Genomic DNA, 14,109 nt, shown 5'->3' with positions numbered 1-14,109 from the left:
GGAAAAACCAGATCTTCATTTCTTGCAAGAAACGACTGTTGGACCATAGCTTTGCTCCCTTGTCCATCATTCGTCTTCTTCGGCTCTAACTCTGACATCTCTTGAACCTTGAACATGAAGGAGTTCTTGTTAAAAATAACGCCATGCTTCACTTCTCTTCCGAACACCCATGGGTGCTTCAACCATTTATATGTAGCTTGCATCGGCGCTTCATCACAAAAGACTTCACTTTCATACTTGTCGATGTGAAACGGAACCTTCACCAACTTCATCAGCTTGGTATCTCCAATATCATTCTTCCATTGCAGCTTAGGTTGCTATAACAAGATCATCCCTAACTTATTAATTTGCAACATCGCATCTGATTAGATTGATGTTATTTCGCTGCTCATTTTTAACGCCCTTATCTTGCGTCAAAGCCTTTGCTTCTAAAGTAGTTGGAGTGGATTCCTCAAGCACTTCTCACTTGAATCCTTCAATTTTGGCAACTTAGGATTAGACTCATTATCTTTGACATCAACCTCTCTATCAACATCCACCAACTCCTTTGAATTCAGACATGCCTCGTCTTTGATATCCACCACGACTTCCACTTCAACCTCCATCTCCTTTGGATTCAAACGGTGGCTTGTCTGGTTGATAGTGACAGTGTCTTCTAGTTGTTGCGTTGGCAATGGTTGATTCTCATAGATCCAATTATCCCACTCCCCTCCAAGATACGATTTATGATGGTGTTTCTTTTGGATTGATGGAATATTTTGCAACTTGATATCCTCACGATCCCTTTCTCCGCCTCGCCTTTTTTTGCTGCTATAAACTTGTCGATTAGCATTCTCGAAGTCTTCCTCGTAAGATTTTTCTTCTTTCATAAGACCCATTTGAGGACACCTAATTGACTGACGAAAATTCTGAGCCGGTCTCTGTTGAGATTGCTCAATTCGATATAACCTGTAACGCCCCAATTTTCATAAACTTTTCAATATAAAATCTTTGAAAAACTAATAGATAAAATAAAATTTCTTGAATTATAAAAGTTTAAAACCAATTTAAATTCAACTTGCCAAAACTAAAGCAGTAACATGAAATAAAAGCGATAAACTAAAACTTAACAAGTTCAACTAAAATGTTCAATGTAAAAATCCTTATCCCTAGTCATTCTCCACTTCCATGGCCACCTCGACTCTGGAACTACAAAACTGAAAAGATAAGGGGTGAGCATATTGAAAATATACTCAGTGAGAAACCATGCAAATATTCACGTACGCATAAACATGCAAATAATTCACATTGTCATACACATATTCTGAATTCTGAGTGTTTCTGATCATGTACTTGAACATGATATTCTGAATTTCTGATCATGTACTTGAACATGATATTCTGCGTTTCAGATCATGTACTTGAACATGATATTCTGCGTTTCAGATCTTGTACTTGAACATGATATTCTGAATTTCTGATCATGTACTTGAACATGATATTCTGCGTTTCTGATCATGTACTTGAACATGATATTCTGAGCATGTATCTAGACATGTAGCTGAGCAAGCATAATCAAACATGAACTAAAAACACATTCAAGCATACATGAATATAACAACAAGCATATAATCCCTCACCTTAAAGTCGAAGGCAATTAACTAAAATCCGGAATGAAGGTCTTAATAGCGCCGCACCAGAAGAATTCGTCAAAATCGCAGCTGAACAGACCAGTCAGCTTCAAGCCTTCGTTTGAAGCCTCAAACATCCTCAAATCGTATTTTACCCAGAAATACGACTTCTTCATCTTCGAGAGAGCTTTCCGTGGCCGCCTGTTTCGCTTGAATCGGAGTTCTGTGGAGGAAGTTATGGCCGTTCTCCCGAAACTGCCAGAACTTGATTTCCTGCAAAAATCTGACTCCAGCTCAGATCTTCTGCCTACACGTTTCTGGCCCTCTATGCTCTCTCTAAAACCCTAATTAATTAGTGTGTCCGTCTCTTTTAGGGTTTGAAAATAGATCCCATATTTATACTAGTTTTTAAAGAGTTCTAGTTCTAATAGGAAACAAAAATAATAATAATAATAATAATAATAATAATAATAATAATAATAATAATAATAATAATAATAATAATAATAATAATAATAATAGTCTAGATAAAATTAATGGTGTATATCTATATGTATCATGTAATTATTTAAAAAAATAAGCTATACAAGAAAATACTATTAATTAAACTTATAAAATAAATCTAAATTATTGGGGTGTTACATAACCTCTCATGGAAAGGCTTAAACTCATTCTTTACAATTCTCCGCATCTCTTCTACCATATACATCAAATCTGCTCCAGTCATTCTCAAGTCTGATTGAAACTAAACAGAGCTAAAAACTAATCTAACGAAAAAAAAAAATCATTTTTTTTAAAACGATTTGATTATAAACAGATCTGATCTGATGTGAATGAAAAAATAAAATAAAATAAATTTCAAAATAGAAAGAACCTGATCGAAAAGACTGGCTCTGAATACCAAATGATACGATCCTTGTCAGACCGTTCAAACGAACACGCAAGCGGAAGACTGAAGAACGAACGATAGATGAATGAAATCCCAAAACCTCTTAATCTAATCCACATAATGATTTAGGCGAATTGAATTCTCTAAACCCTAACGTGACGTTGACGTAGCTGGAGGCATATTGGCTGCAGGAGGCATATTGGCTGCACAGGATGGAAACACAGCAGGAGGCATATTGGCTGCACAAGATGGATTAATGATGCACAAACACAATGCACAGACGCCGAGGAAGTGAATGTATTAACAGATGGGATTAATGCACGAGTTCATTGCTATTTGACGAGTTATAATGAGATTGCAATCAGGCCCGTGAAAGATTACAAGGAGATTGCATAATAATTGCATAATAAATATATATGTACAACAATATTAAATAAATGCATAATAAAAAATGTCAATTGTAGTTATATTTTGAAGTTAGTACATACTGAAATTTATTTTCTAATATCATATTAATTTTTTGTGATATTTTTAAATTTTAATGAATTTATTAATATAAAATTTGTAATTATTTTTTATAAAAATTAAATTATGAAAAAGACATTGTACATGTGTAAAAATGTAAATAATAAACATCAAATTACATATAAAAAAGAGTTATATTTAAATTTACATATAAAAATTATATAATATGTGTAAGTCCGCGCATAGCGCGGGGGCACAACTAGTTATAATATTAAATCACATATTATTTTAATAGTTATCTTGATTTTTCTTTCACCAAGTCGTAAAATCTCATAAATCAAATAAGTACATGTATATATATAATATTTTGAAATGCAATAAGAATTACATTGTGCAATATAAGAGAGGAGAAAAAATAGTATTTTATTTGAAACTTCTAACATGTATAACTTTCTTATTTTAAATCTATTATTTATATATTATTATATATCAAATTAAAGCTCTTGTAATGATCTTGACTTATGTATATGTATATTAAATATTTTATTATTAATTGAAAAGTATGTTTTTTAGGAAAAAAGAAAGAAAAAAAATGAGAATAAAAAATAGAAAAAGAAATAAAGAAATTTCTATGTTTATGATGAGGAGTAATATATGCAGAGCAAGGGAGTGACCTTTATCAGAGGAACAGACCTCGCCAGAGGAACGGGTGTCGTCAGAGAAATGATCCTTATCAGAGAAATGGCTTCCGTTAGAGAAGCCACACCCGCCAGAGAAATGGCACGTGTCAGAAAAATGGCCTTCGCCAGCAGTGGCGGTTCTGAGGGTGTGCGGGGTGGGCGACCGCACAGGGCCCCGAAAAATTGAGGGCCCCCGATTATATATAGGTCTATATATTTATATATACTTAAATAATTGAAAAATAAATAACTTTATTAACTAGTTCAGTGAAAAGATGCTCTCTTCAAGTTATGTGGAATCTTGTTGATGTAGGTTCGATTCTTGAGAGTTACAATTTTACATTTTTATTGCTTTGGGGCCCTTTTCCTTCATTAAGTGGTGTGTGAAATTGATGATGAAAGTGGTATTAGTGATTTTGTTTAGTTATAATTTTATATTTTTATTGTTTTGGGGCTCTTTTCCTTCATTAAGTGGCGTGTGAAATTAATTATCAAAGTGTTATTAGTGATTTTGTTTCAAAATTTACAAGGAGAGCAACACTTCTCAAGTAAATGTTTTAGTTTTTACATGCTTATTGTGTAATAAAATAATAATAATAATAATAATAATAATAATAATAATAATAATAATAATAAAAACTATCGCTCGGTAATATATATTTTTTTGTTTTATATTTTTGATACATTTTTAGCTATAAAAGGGCCCGATTTTAAATTTCGCACCGGGCCTTCCGTAGGTTAGCCCCGACCCTGTTCGCCAGAGAGATCACCAAAAGAGCGGAGAAATCTCCCGTCTGATGGCAAATTTACTCTTATACCATCGACCACGCGAGACGCATGTTCTCGCAACGGATTTACTATTTTGCCCTTAGCTTGTAATCTATAAATAACCATGCATACGCACTTTGTAATCTACGCTATCTTCACTTGCAATACTACAACAATCAGACTTTCGTGCTCTCAACTTTGCTTTTCTCTCTCGCTTTCCAAACAACACTAGGTATAATTTGTAATTCAACAATAATGTACCGATTAAATCCATATCCGTCTAATCATAATTCACCAGTTTAGTTTGAGATTTTTATATTGAGAGAGATTTTCATGTTGATTTTTGCAAATAGATGTAGTATCGCAGAAAAATAAAATAAATATTCTTTATTAATTTATATAGGACCATAAAATAATGAAAAACCATAAATCTATGATATTACTCTCGTGATGAGCTGGGGGCTGACTTGTTAGTCTTTCTTTCTTGTTTTTTGCCTCTGTTGGGCAGCAGCACTTTTGTTTCTCAGCAGTGTTGTTTTAGTTTTTCTCTCGGCATGTAGGTGTCCAGATTATCTTGGGGGCGATGATTAAGCCGGAGCTTTCGAAGTTTCTCCCCCTTCCATTGCCGTTTCTCTATTTCGCATGATTTTTTGGGTCTTTGGTTTATAGACGGACACTCTTTTTTCTTGTTTTGGTTTTTTCCATGGAATTTTTTTTGATAAGGTTTTAATGAGGCCCAACCCTTAATCTGTTTTTCTGTACTTTCAAGGATTTAGATTTTTTCTTTTCTCTTTCTCTCTTTATAAAATCCTAATTTAATAAGTTTAATTTGGAACTTTTTAGATAATCGCAGAATTCAAAAGGCTAACGTTCGCACTTTCTCTAAAATGATTTGTTTTTTTAGCCACTCTGAAATGATTTGTTGGAACAAGTTAACCAAAAGAGATTTAGAGACTATTACCAAATTTAGTCAAAAGTATGACACAATAACGAGTGGGATTCTCCCGAGTCCCATGCATATTCCGCAGTTTATATTGACTAATACAAAACAAATACTCGTTATTTCAATGATGAAGAAGACCGCAAAATCAAACAAATAAATGAAGAAGATGGCAAAATTCGAGGATAAAGGGAAAAATCAGAAAAGTAAAGTGAAATTTAAGAACGACGTTGTTTTCCTTTAATTAAGGACGATGTCGTTTTGAACCGAACTCCAACGAGTCCACGTGTAATTCTGACGTCCATGTCATTTTTAAATTTGAGGATTTTAGGTGTCATGGGAAAAATCAAAAAATATACAAAGGTTTATGTATTATGAGGTTGATTTTAAAGGTGGTGTATAATTCTAGAATTTGATGAAAATTTATGTATTTAGGGGTAATCAGCAGAAATCCCAAAATTATGCTCCTATATTCCTCCCTAAAGAATCCCTATTTAATTTTAGGATCTCGATTTTATAAATGCATACACGAGATCTCCTATTTTCTACATAAAAACAATAATTATGTGTGAGCCCTACTAATTATAAGCTTAAAATAAATTTATGGTGGGTGTAAATTTAAGATTGAATTTAGGTAGGTGTAAAATTTTTTGGGAGCTCCATCCAATTTAGGGGATTTGCTGGATGCATTTTTTTATCTCATTTTCAATTGTTTTAGCATAAATTTAGAGTTAGTAATGCATTTAGGTGATCTGCTGGGAGTGCTCCTACCCGTATATGTTATGTCTTAATTGTTAAATGTAGGTTAGCATCTAGCACACTAAATCCCGATTTCGATACTAAATGTAGGTTATTAGTATCTCCTTCTTTTCTCATCAAATTAAGATACCTAAATTCCGATTTCGATATTATAATCCACAAATTGTCTCAAACCAATTTCCTTTCACGTAATTAACGTATTTAAGGAAGTCGATCTTTCATATTTCGATTCGCTTTCTGAATAAATGTGTGAAATTAACAATATTTATTGCTAGCATTAAATCGATTTAATATTTTAATCGATTAAAAAGCAGTTCTTGAATTGTAAAAAAAATAAAATTGCCAGCAACTTTTAACTTCCCCACCATCCCATTCCCCACCTCCTTTAATGCCCCTTCCCATTTGGGCCGTGTTTGTCGCCACACACAATTCGGAGTATTTCTTTTGTCACACACTGCTACCTCATATTTAGCAGCAAGCGATAGTTCAGATTTTGTGCGAATGAGCAAAACCCATTAATCATATGCGTTCAATTCCGCCATTGATGCCAAAGATCTGAGCTTTTAGCTCGATGCCCCAGCCCCGAAAGTGGTATCAAGAAAACAAGAAAACAAAAAGAGTCCCCCAATTTTTGTTCTTGAGCAAATCGAGGTGAAAAAGATTCAAGAATTATGCATGGGCTCAGCCGCCTGAGCAACGGCGTGAGCTCGAGCTCCCTATCTCCGCCGTCCTCCCCCCGCCACCGCGGGGGCCGCGTGAAGAGCCCAAGCTCCGCCCCCGCCGCCGTCGGCTACGGCGGCGTCGCGGCGGGGGGCTTCCGCGGCGGCGGGAGGGCGGAGCTGAAGAATGCGGTGGAGAGGTTTGGGTGTTTGCTGATCTCAGCACTGTATAGAAGAAGAGGAGTGCTTATGTTTGCTCCTCTGCTTTACATCTCTGGGATTCTTATGTATATGGGCACAATGGGGTTTAATGCTGTGGATAAGGGTGGTGGTGCAGTTGCAGATGCCGTCGGGCCGGGCTCCGTCTACCGGAGCCCGCAGGTCTTCGAGAAGCTGTGGCCCTTCATGGAGGCTGAGAGCAACCGGAGCTCTAATATGGTAATTGATGGTTTTTGAATTGTTTTGAATTTAGCGCTTCTGATTTTGTGTGTGGAGTCTATGAGTAGTAGGTTAAGTACTTTTATGAAGTTGTTGAGAGAATTTGTTTGGGATTTAATTTTATTGGTTTTTGATATATGAAGTGCATTGGATTAAGGGAATAGAGTTTTGGGCTAAGGATGTGATAGTTTGTTTACTTAGGAATATACACGCTGTTCGGGTTGCTGGATTAGATAGGATTTAGTCTCATGATATGCTTTTCGATTGGCTAGACTCATCCCGGTACTTAGTTTCGGGACAGTGCCACATTGTCTTGCCTTATGAGTCCTCGCTTCCTCTATGACAAAATTGATCTCGGGTCAATTCAATTTTGGTGATCTCGGGCCAATTTACTCTCGAGTAACTGAACGCCCCTTCATGAGACAAATTACTTTTGAGGATTAGTCTAAATAGATAAAAATAGTTAATCTAATCCATTTTTACTAAGATGGATTGAAACTTTGAGATATCCCAAGACCCATGATAATTTCCAATGTTTGAACCAATTTTGCTTGATTCATTCATATCCCATTGAAAGGGTGGGATTGCAGATATTCTAGTAAAGGGATGAAAATACTCAATCAAGTATCTTATTAGTTATGAAAAATGCCCCCTTAGTATTCAGTTGTCAGCGCAGGGCTGAATTTTTTGAAATGAGTTGGTTAAATCACCACTTTCACAGTGATATTTCATATTCATATAGTTCGAATTTGGTATAATAGATTGTGAATTCACTATTGCATTATGAGTAGTGGTTAAGTACTTTGAAGTTTTTGAGAGTATTTACTAGTTTATTGGATTGTCGTAGCATAATTTTTTTTGTTATATATGAAGTGCATTGGATTCATCTCTCATAATCTGCTGAGAAATAGAGTTTTGGGCTAAGGATGTAGTGATAATTTGATTGCTAGGATTGAATTTTATGAAATGAGCAAGTTAGATCACCACATTCAAATGATATATCATATAGTTCGAATTTGTTAGCGTTAAACAATATGATTTGAGGTAAGCTTACATTAAATTAGTGCACAATTTCACTACATGATTTGGAGATTTGCTCTGCCTCTGAAGTTTATGGTAGCAATTGCTATTTTCATTTTCGTAATAAACTTTTACCATTGTTGTTTGGCGGTTTCTCGTAACATGTATTCACAGTTATCACAGAACTTAATGTTGTGAACAAATCTTGTTTCTGGATGCAGTTATTGAATGTTTGGAATCCAAAGCTGCGTCAGGGTTGGAAGCCTTGTATTAAGCAGACTGTTTCTCAATCAGGTTCGTTGTGTCCTGTTATAACGTATGGTTTTGTGGTACCACAGTGTTTAGGAGTCTCTTGTAGTCGGTGAAACCGATTATCTTGAGCAGTGTATCCCCTAGTATAAAATTTGTTTAACTAGTCATGCGATTGAAGACACTATATATATTTTCTTGTAAATCCAAATTCATGTTTTTCAACTTGTAAGTTTGTAACTACTTTGAGAAGAGAAGTTCACAAGCTTCCATTTTTTCGCTATTTAGGATATTATGCTAATGTAATATTTTCCTTACTTTGCATGTGTAAAGGCTTCTCAGAGTTGCCACCGTCAAATGGCTTCCTAATTATTGAAGCCAACGGGGGTCTAAACCAACAAAGACTATCGGTATGTCCGCTTGAATATCAATGGTCCGTATAGACTCATGCATTATGGTGGTTTTACCGGTTATTTTCGTAGCGTTACTAACTTCTAATATCGTTCACTGATCTGTTTCTTGGTTTATCATTAAGATTACGAGAGGTTGAATACAACCTAAGAGGGCTAGGGTCTATGTTAGAAAGCTGATCGCGTGTTTATAAATTTGGCATGATTTCTCATTTCTCTGAACAGATATGTGATGCGGTGGCAGTGGCGGGTTTGCTGAATGCTACACTTGTCATTCCCATCTTTCATTTAAATAGTGTTTGGCGAGATTCCAGGTGAGGATGTAAACTATAGATTTGATAATTTGGTATGTGTGTTCATGCAATATTGTCTTTCCTTTTTTATTTTTTATTTTACCTATCTATATTATTCCTATTTAGTGATAATATATCAAACCATATATCGTGTCTCAACTCTCTACGCTCAATTTTCATGGAGACGAGATATCTGCATAGTTTGAGTGCTTAAACAAGTACTATCTGAAATGAAATCCTATTGGAATAGTGTGTGTGTTGGCCTAGTGGTAGGAGGTTAATGCCCAAGACCTTCGGTCCTGGGTTCGAATCCTCCGTCGCGCGGTCTTTAAATTTCTTTATTTACTAATGTAATTTATATAAAAAAAAAAAGAAATCATATTGGAATATATTTTTTTTGTTGCTTCTTTCTCATCAAATTATCATAATAATAAGGGTTAATTATAGTTTATAGCCTGAACTTTCAGCGAATTTCAGTTTCTAGCCTCAACTTCAACGGATTTTTTGTATGTCCTGAACTTTGAGAAATTATTTAATTATGGCCCGTTCAAAATTATCAGACGCTGGAAGTGGATTTTCAGACTAAATTGAGATATATCTTTTCCTACAATCATGATAGAATTTGTTGTCGAGCTCAAATGTATAAGAAAAATGCAGCACCACTGATCGTGTTGCGATATAAATATAACATGTCCCATTCTCAACTAATCATTGCCAGCTGAAATTTCGAAAATGTATGTTGCTGTTGTAAGCATATTTTACCTTTGCATATGATTACCTTTTTTTTATTCAAAGAAGATTCTGAATCTTATTATCTCCGCTCTTCTGTATGGTGAATCATGACAAGTAACCTTATGTTTCTCTTTCTGGAACTGCAGTTTTTCATTGAGGCGATCCTTACAATCTGCTAGTAGTGCTCAATTATGTGTTTCTGAAATTTGATTATTTTAATGTTTGGGTAAGCAATTGTATTTTCTTTTCTGCTAGCTCATTTTATTTATTTTTCTTTGCAGCAAGTTTGGTGATATTTTTGACGAGGACTTCTTCATATACGCGCTCAGAAATCACGTTAATGTTATTCGACAGCTTCCAGAAGACGTACTCCAGCAATTCGATAACAATATTAGCAACATCGTAAATTTGAGAGTGAAGGCGTGGTCAAGCCCCAAGTACTATCTGGAAAGGGTTCTTCCGAAGCTGGTTGAGTTGAAGTACGGATCTCTACCTCCTTTTTTTGTATTATTATTTTTCCTGCCTGAACTCCTCTTTGTCAGTGTGATTACATCACCACCTATCTATGTTCGTTCCTATTAGTATTAGGGAAAATATACAAAAATGTCGTAGCATTTAAATCGTAGTGTTTTGGTACCTAACCTTTGAATAATGTAACAAAAATGTCAGGAGTCAAAATTTTCAGGCTTGGAAAAAGTGGTCAAATTTGCATTTAGGGTTGAGAATACTGCTGCTGATATGTGCTTTGTGAATTTAGGGTTAGGAATCCACGTACTCCCCAACGTGACATGTTACGATTTAAACGTTAGGACAGTATTGGAAGAAGTTTAATTAAATTTGGATATTTTCCTATTATAATATGTTGTAATTTGTAAATATTTTCAAACTCGTGAAACGTCCAAGATTCAGGCCTCATTATTGTTTTTCTTGCTCGTGCAACAAATAGGCCTGAAGTTCCACAACGATTTATTATATGTGAATATCTATAACTTTTGCTTCGTGCATGAAACGTGAATTTTAAAATACTTACCTGAGAGAAATATCATTAGAAGGATGAATACCAAAGTCATTGTTTTTCATTGGTTTGTTTTCCAATTATTTCACACGCATTATTGCATATTCTTGAACTGAATTTGGTGCATGAGATGAGTTACAGTTTTACTCGAGAATAAAATATTTTTGATGAGCTGGTTCCAATGATTGTGGGGCAGGGCTGTCCGCATTGCGCCTTTCTCTAACAGATTGGCTCATGCAGTTCCTCCGTACATCCAAGGGCTTCGGTGCCTGTGCAATTTCGAGGCACTCAGATTTTCAGGACCCATACGGATGCTAGCTGCGAAGATGGTTGATCAAATGGTGAAAACCAGTTCGAAAAGTGGAGGGAGATACGTGTCGGTGCATCTTCGATTTGAAGAGGTATTCCCTTTTGTTCTCGCCCTACTATGGAGAAACTGTTGCTGTGACTGCCTTAATAGTTTCCATATTGCATTTTGTTTTACGACGAGAACCTTTGATCTTGTGATCAAGGATATGGTTGCTTTCTCATGCTGCAAATATGATGGGGGTGAGGAAGAAAAGCGCGACATGGATATCGTTCGAGAGAGAAGTTGGAGGGGGAAATTTCGACGGAGAGGTAGAGTGATAAGACCGGGTGCCAATCGTGTCGATGGGAAGTGCCCTTTAACACCATTGGAGGTATCTTAGAGATAAAACCCCAAATATATATGTAGGAAAAGGGTTCAAATCAGAACCTTCTAATTGTGAGAGTTGCAGGCAGTTGTACATTAAGTGCTGTAAATTGTAGTACGTGTTATGCAATAAATTAACTTCGCGTTGTATATCGTGAATTCGCGATTTTTACTGAGTACGCAAAGTTAACTGCATTGATCGTATAAGTTGTTGCAGTTCTCACAGTAAGAAGTTTCTCATTTGAATCACACCCTTTATATATATTTAAAAATCACATTTCAGAAGTGGTAATCAGGTTTGATAGTTTCGTATTGTTTATGCAGGTCGGGATGATGCTTAGAGGCATGGGATTCGATAACACAACATCTCTGTATGTCGCTGCTGGAAAAATATACAAAGTGGAAAAGCATATGTCTCCTCTAAAACAGATGTTTCCGGGTTTGGAAACGAAGGATACGCTGGCCTCCTCCGAAGAACTTGCTCCTTTCGTGGTACTAGCAAAATGACACGTGCAATGCACGTAAAATGTTGTTAATTTAAATTATTTATACACTGTAATAGATAAATTCTATTGCCATTTATTTACAATTTTGAAGAATGTTAGATGCAGATCAATTCTCATCTTATACCCAACTATACATTTGAAGTCTATATCATGTTATTCAGGGCCATTCGTCAAGGCTGGCAGCTCTGGACTACACGGTTTGCCTCCATAGTGAAGTTTTCGTCACAACTCAGGGAGGTAATTTCCCGCATTTCTTGGTCGGCCACAGACGCTACTTCTATGAAGGACACGCAAAGACAATAAAGCCGGATAAGAGGAAGTTAGCTCAACTGTTTGATAGCCCCAACATCAGGTATTCTACATAACCTTGCATAACTCTCTTGCACTTTGCTGAATAAGCTTCTTTATCGACTAGTTAAGAAAAATCGTCTTCTTTGTGTTTGTTTGATGATAAGATGCGATGAGAATGTAGAATCCATCTTTGAAAAGTTGTGTAGAAAATTACAATAATGGTGTTGCCTACTCCTTTTGTATAAATGATTGAGTCGGATGCTCAAATACATCACTGTTTAACATCCCCTTTTGAATTTACGAATAGTTGCAATGTGTCAAGAATTTTTAAAACTCTACTAAATTTTTCTCCTTGGAGGTTCTTAACTACTATCCATACACGTAAGATTTTAAATTTCCTTGACACGTGACGATCATCTATAGATGCAATAGAGAACATACGGACCTAGGCAACCCTCGATTTTTACCTACTTGAGACTTAGTTGAACAATGGATTTTTCTCATTTCCTCGATCATCAAGATAAACTGCCACAAATCGTCTAATCCTTGTACCCACCAAATGCCGATTACTTATGTTCATCTCTGCAGATGGCAAGATTTCAGACACCAACTACACGACATGCTTCGCCACAATGATGTGAAGGGCAGCGAGGTGAGGAAGCCGAGCAGCTCTATCTACATGCACCCGATGCCAGATTGCATGTGTCGGAGATCCGAGGTTAGAGCCGAATACAGCAACACGACGAGGTCTGTTTAGTCGAGCACACACACACACACTAATCCCACATAAATTGTAACATTTCATATAGCATAGTTGTAACATTTGATATAGAGCATCATTCATCACTAGTATCAATATATACATACACATATATATATATATACATCTATTCTTTCCCTTGAAATGGCTTATGTGATTTTGAAATATGTTGTTTGTGCTATTATGAATTATCAGCTTTGTAATAGAGCAGTTGTGTAATACAAGGTCATTCTTTGTAGAGAAATGTCAACTGTAAATGGCTCCAAACTTAAATGGATTTCTTTTCTTTCTAAAAACTAATTACGCACATGAAAGAGAAACCAATTTGGCCATCGCTATCATAATAACGTGGTTGCAATTTTTTCAAGTGTATGGATAATAATCATGTGTATTTAATTGAAAATAAACTGATGTTGTAAATTATAAAGGTTATTTTTTTGTGTCAAGATTTAAAAGTCGTGTTGTAAATTGGAAAATAAGTAAAGTGGTGTTATTATATGCAAGTGGCCCATTAAAATAAAAGTACAATTGATGTTTTATGATGCATTTTTCTAGACTTAGCATTTATGGGATGTTACGGCAAATGTTCAATAATTGAACCTTATGCAAACATCAAAGTTCAAAATTTCAATAGGTGACAATAGAGACATGTGGTCAGAAAAAAACAGTGAAAATTTCACCAAATGGTATGAATCTAAAATTTCACATATAATATAATTGGAGTTTGGTATTGATCCAACTTGTATATGTAATGGGACATTAACCTTTTTCTCAAGATAGTATGTTTCTTATTTTCTTGGAGAAAGAAAAACTCATTTATCGAAACCCAGACGCTCTCAAATGGTAATCAAGCCAATCCGTACACAAATTAGCCACCTTAACCCCCCTCCCCACCCCCCCCCCCCCCCCCCCCCACATTAATTTGAAGCAGACGAAGAAAGCCCATGTGGGG

General features: G+C 35.6%; 1 protein-coding gene across 1 annotated transcript; it reads left to right on the top strand.

Moving 5' to 3' along the window:
• Positions 1-6,486: 6,486 nt before the first annotated feature.
• LOC131010206 (O-fucosyltransferase 9) lies at positions 6,487-13,324 on the top strand. Its single transcript, XM_057937622.1, has 10 exons — positions 6,487-7,208; positions 8,450-8,522; positions 8,811-8,887; positions 9,113-9,201; positions 10,194-10,391; positions 11,124-11,328; positions 11,440-11,607; positions 11,925-12,092; positions 12,268-12,458; positions 12,986-13,324. Exons 1-10 carry the CDS (start codon positions 6,783-6,785, stop codon positions 13,152-13,154), a joined length of 1,764 nt encoding a protein of 587 aa, XP_057793605.1. The 5' UTR covers positions 6,487-6,782; the 3' UTR covers positions 13,155-13,324.
• The last annotated feature ends 785 nt before the right edge of the window (positions 13,325-14,109 follow it).

The sequence above is a fragment of the Salvia miltiorrhiza genome, chromosome 2, assembly GCF_028751815.1.
Source record: "Salvia miltiorrhiza cultivar Shanhuang (shh) chromosome 2, IMPLAD_Smil_shh, whole genome shotgun sequence".
NCBI lineage: Eukaryota > Viridiplantae > Streptophyta > Magnoliopsida > Lamiales > Lamiaceae > Salvia > Salvia miltiorrhiza.
Note: the sequence above shows the minus strand (reverse complement) of the source record. Positions and strands in the feature narration are given on the sequence as shown.

Bases quoted from the DNA above. Each gene is read 5' to 3' on its own strand.
- LOC131010206 (XM_057937622.1), top strand. From the start codon at position 6,783: ATGCATGGGCTCAGCCGCCTGAGCAACGGCGTGAGCTCGAGCTCCCTA. The intron at 7,209-8,449 runs GTAATTGATGGT...TTCTGGATGCAG, and splicing joins GCAACCGGAGCTCTAATATG to TTATTGAATGTTTGGAATCC. The intron at 8,523-8,810 runs GTTCGTTGTGTC...GCATGTGTAAAG, and splicing joins GCAGACTGTTTCTCAATCAG to GCTTCTCAGAGTTGCCACCG.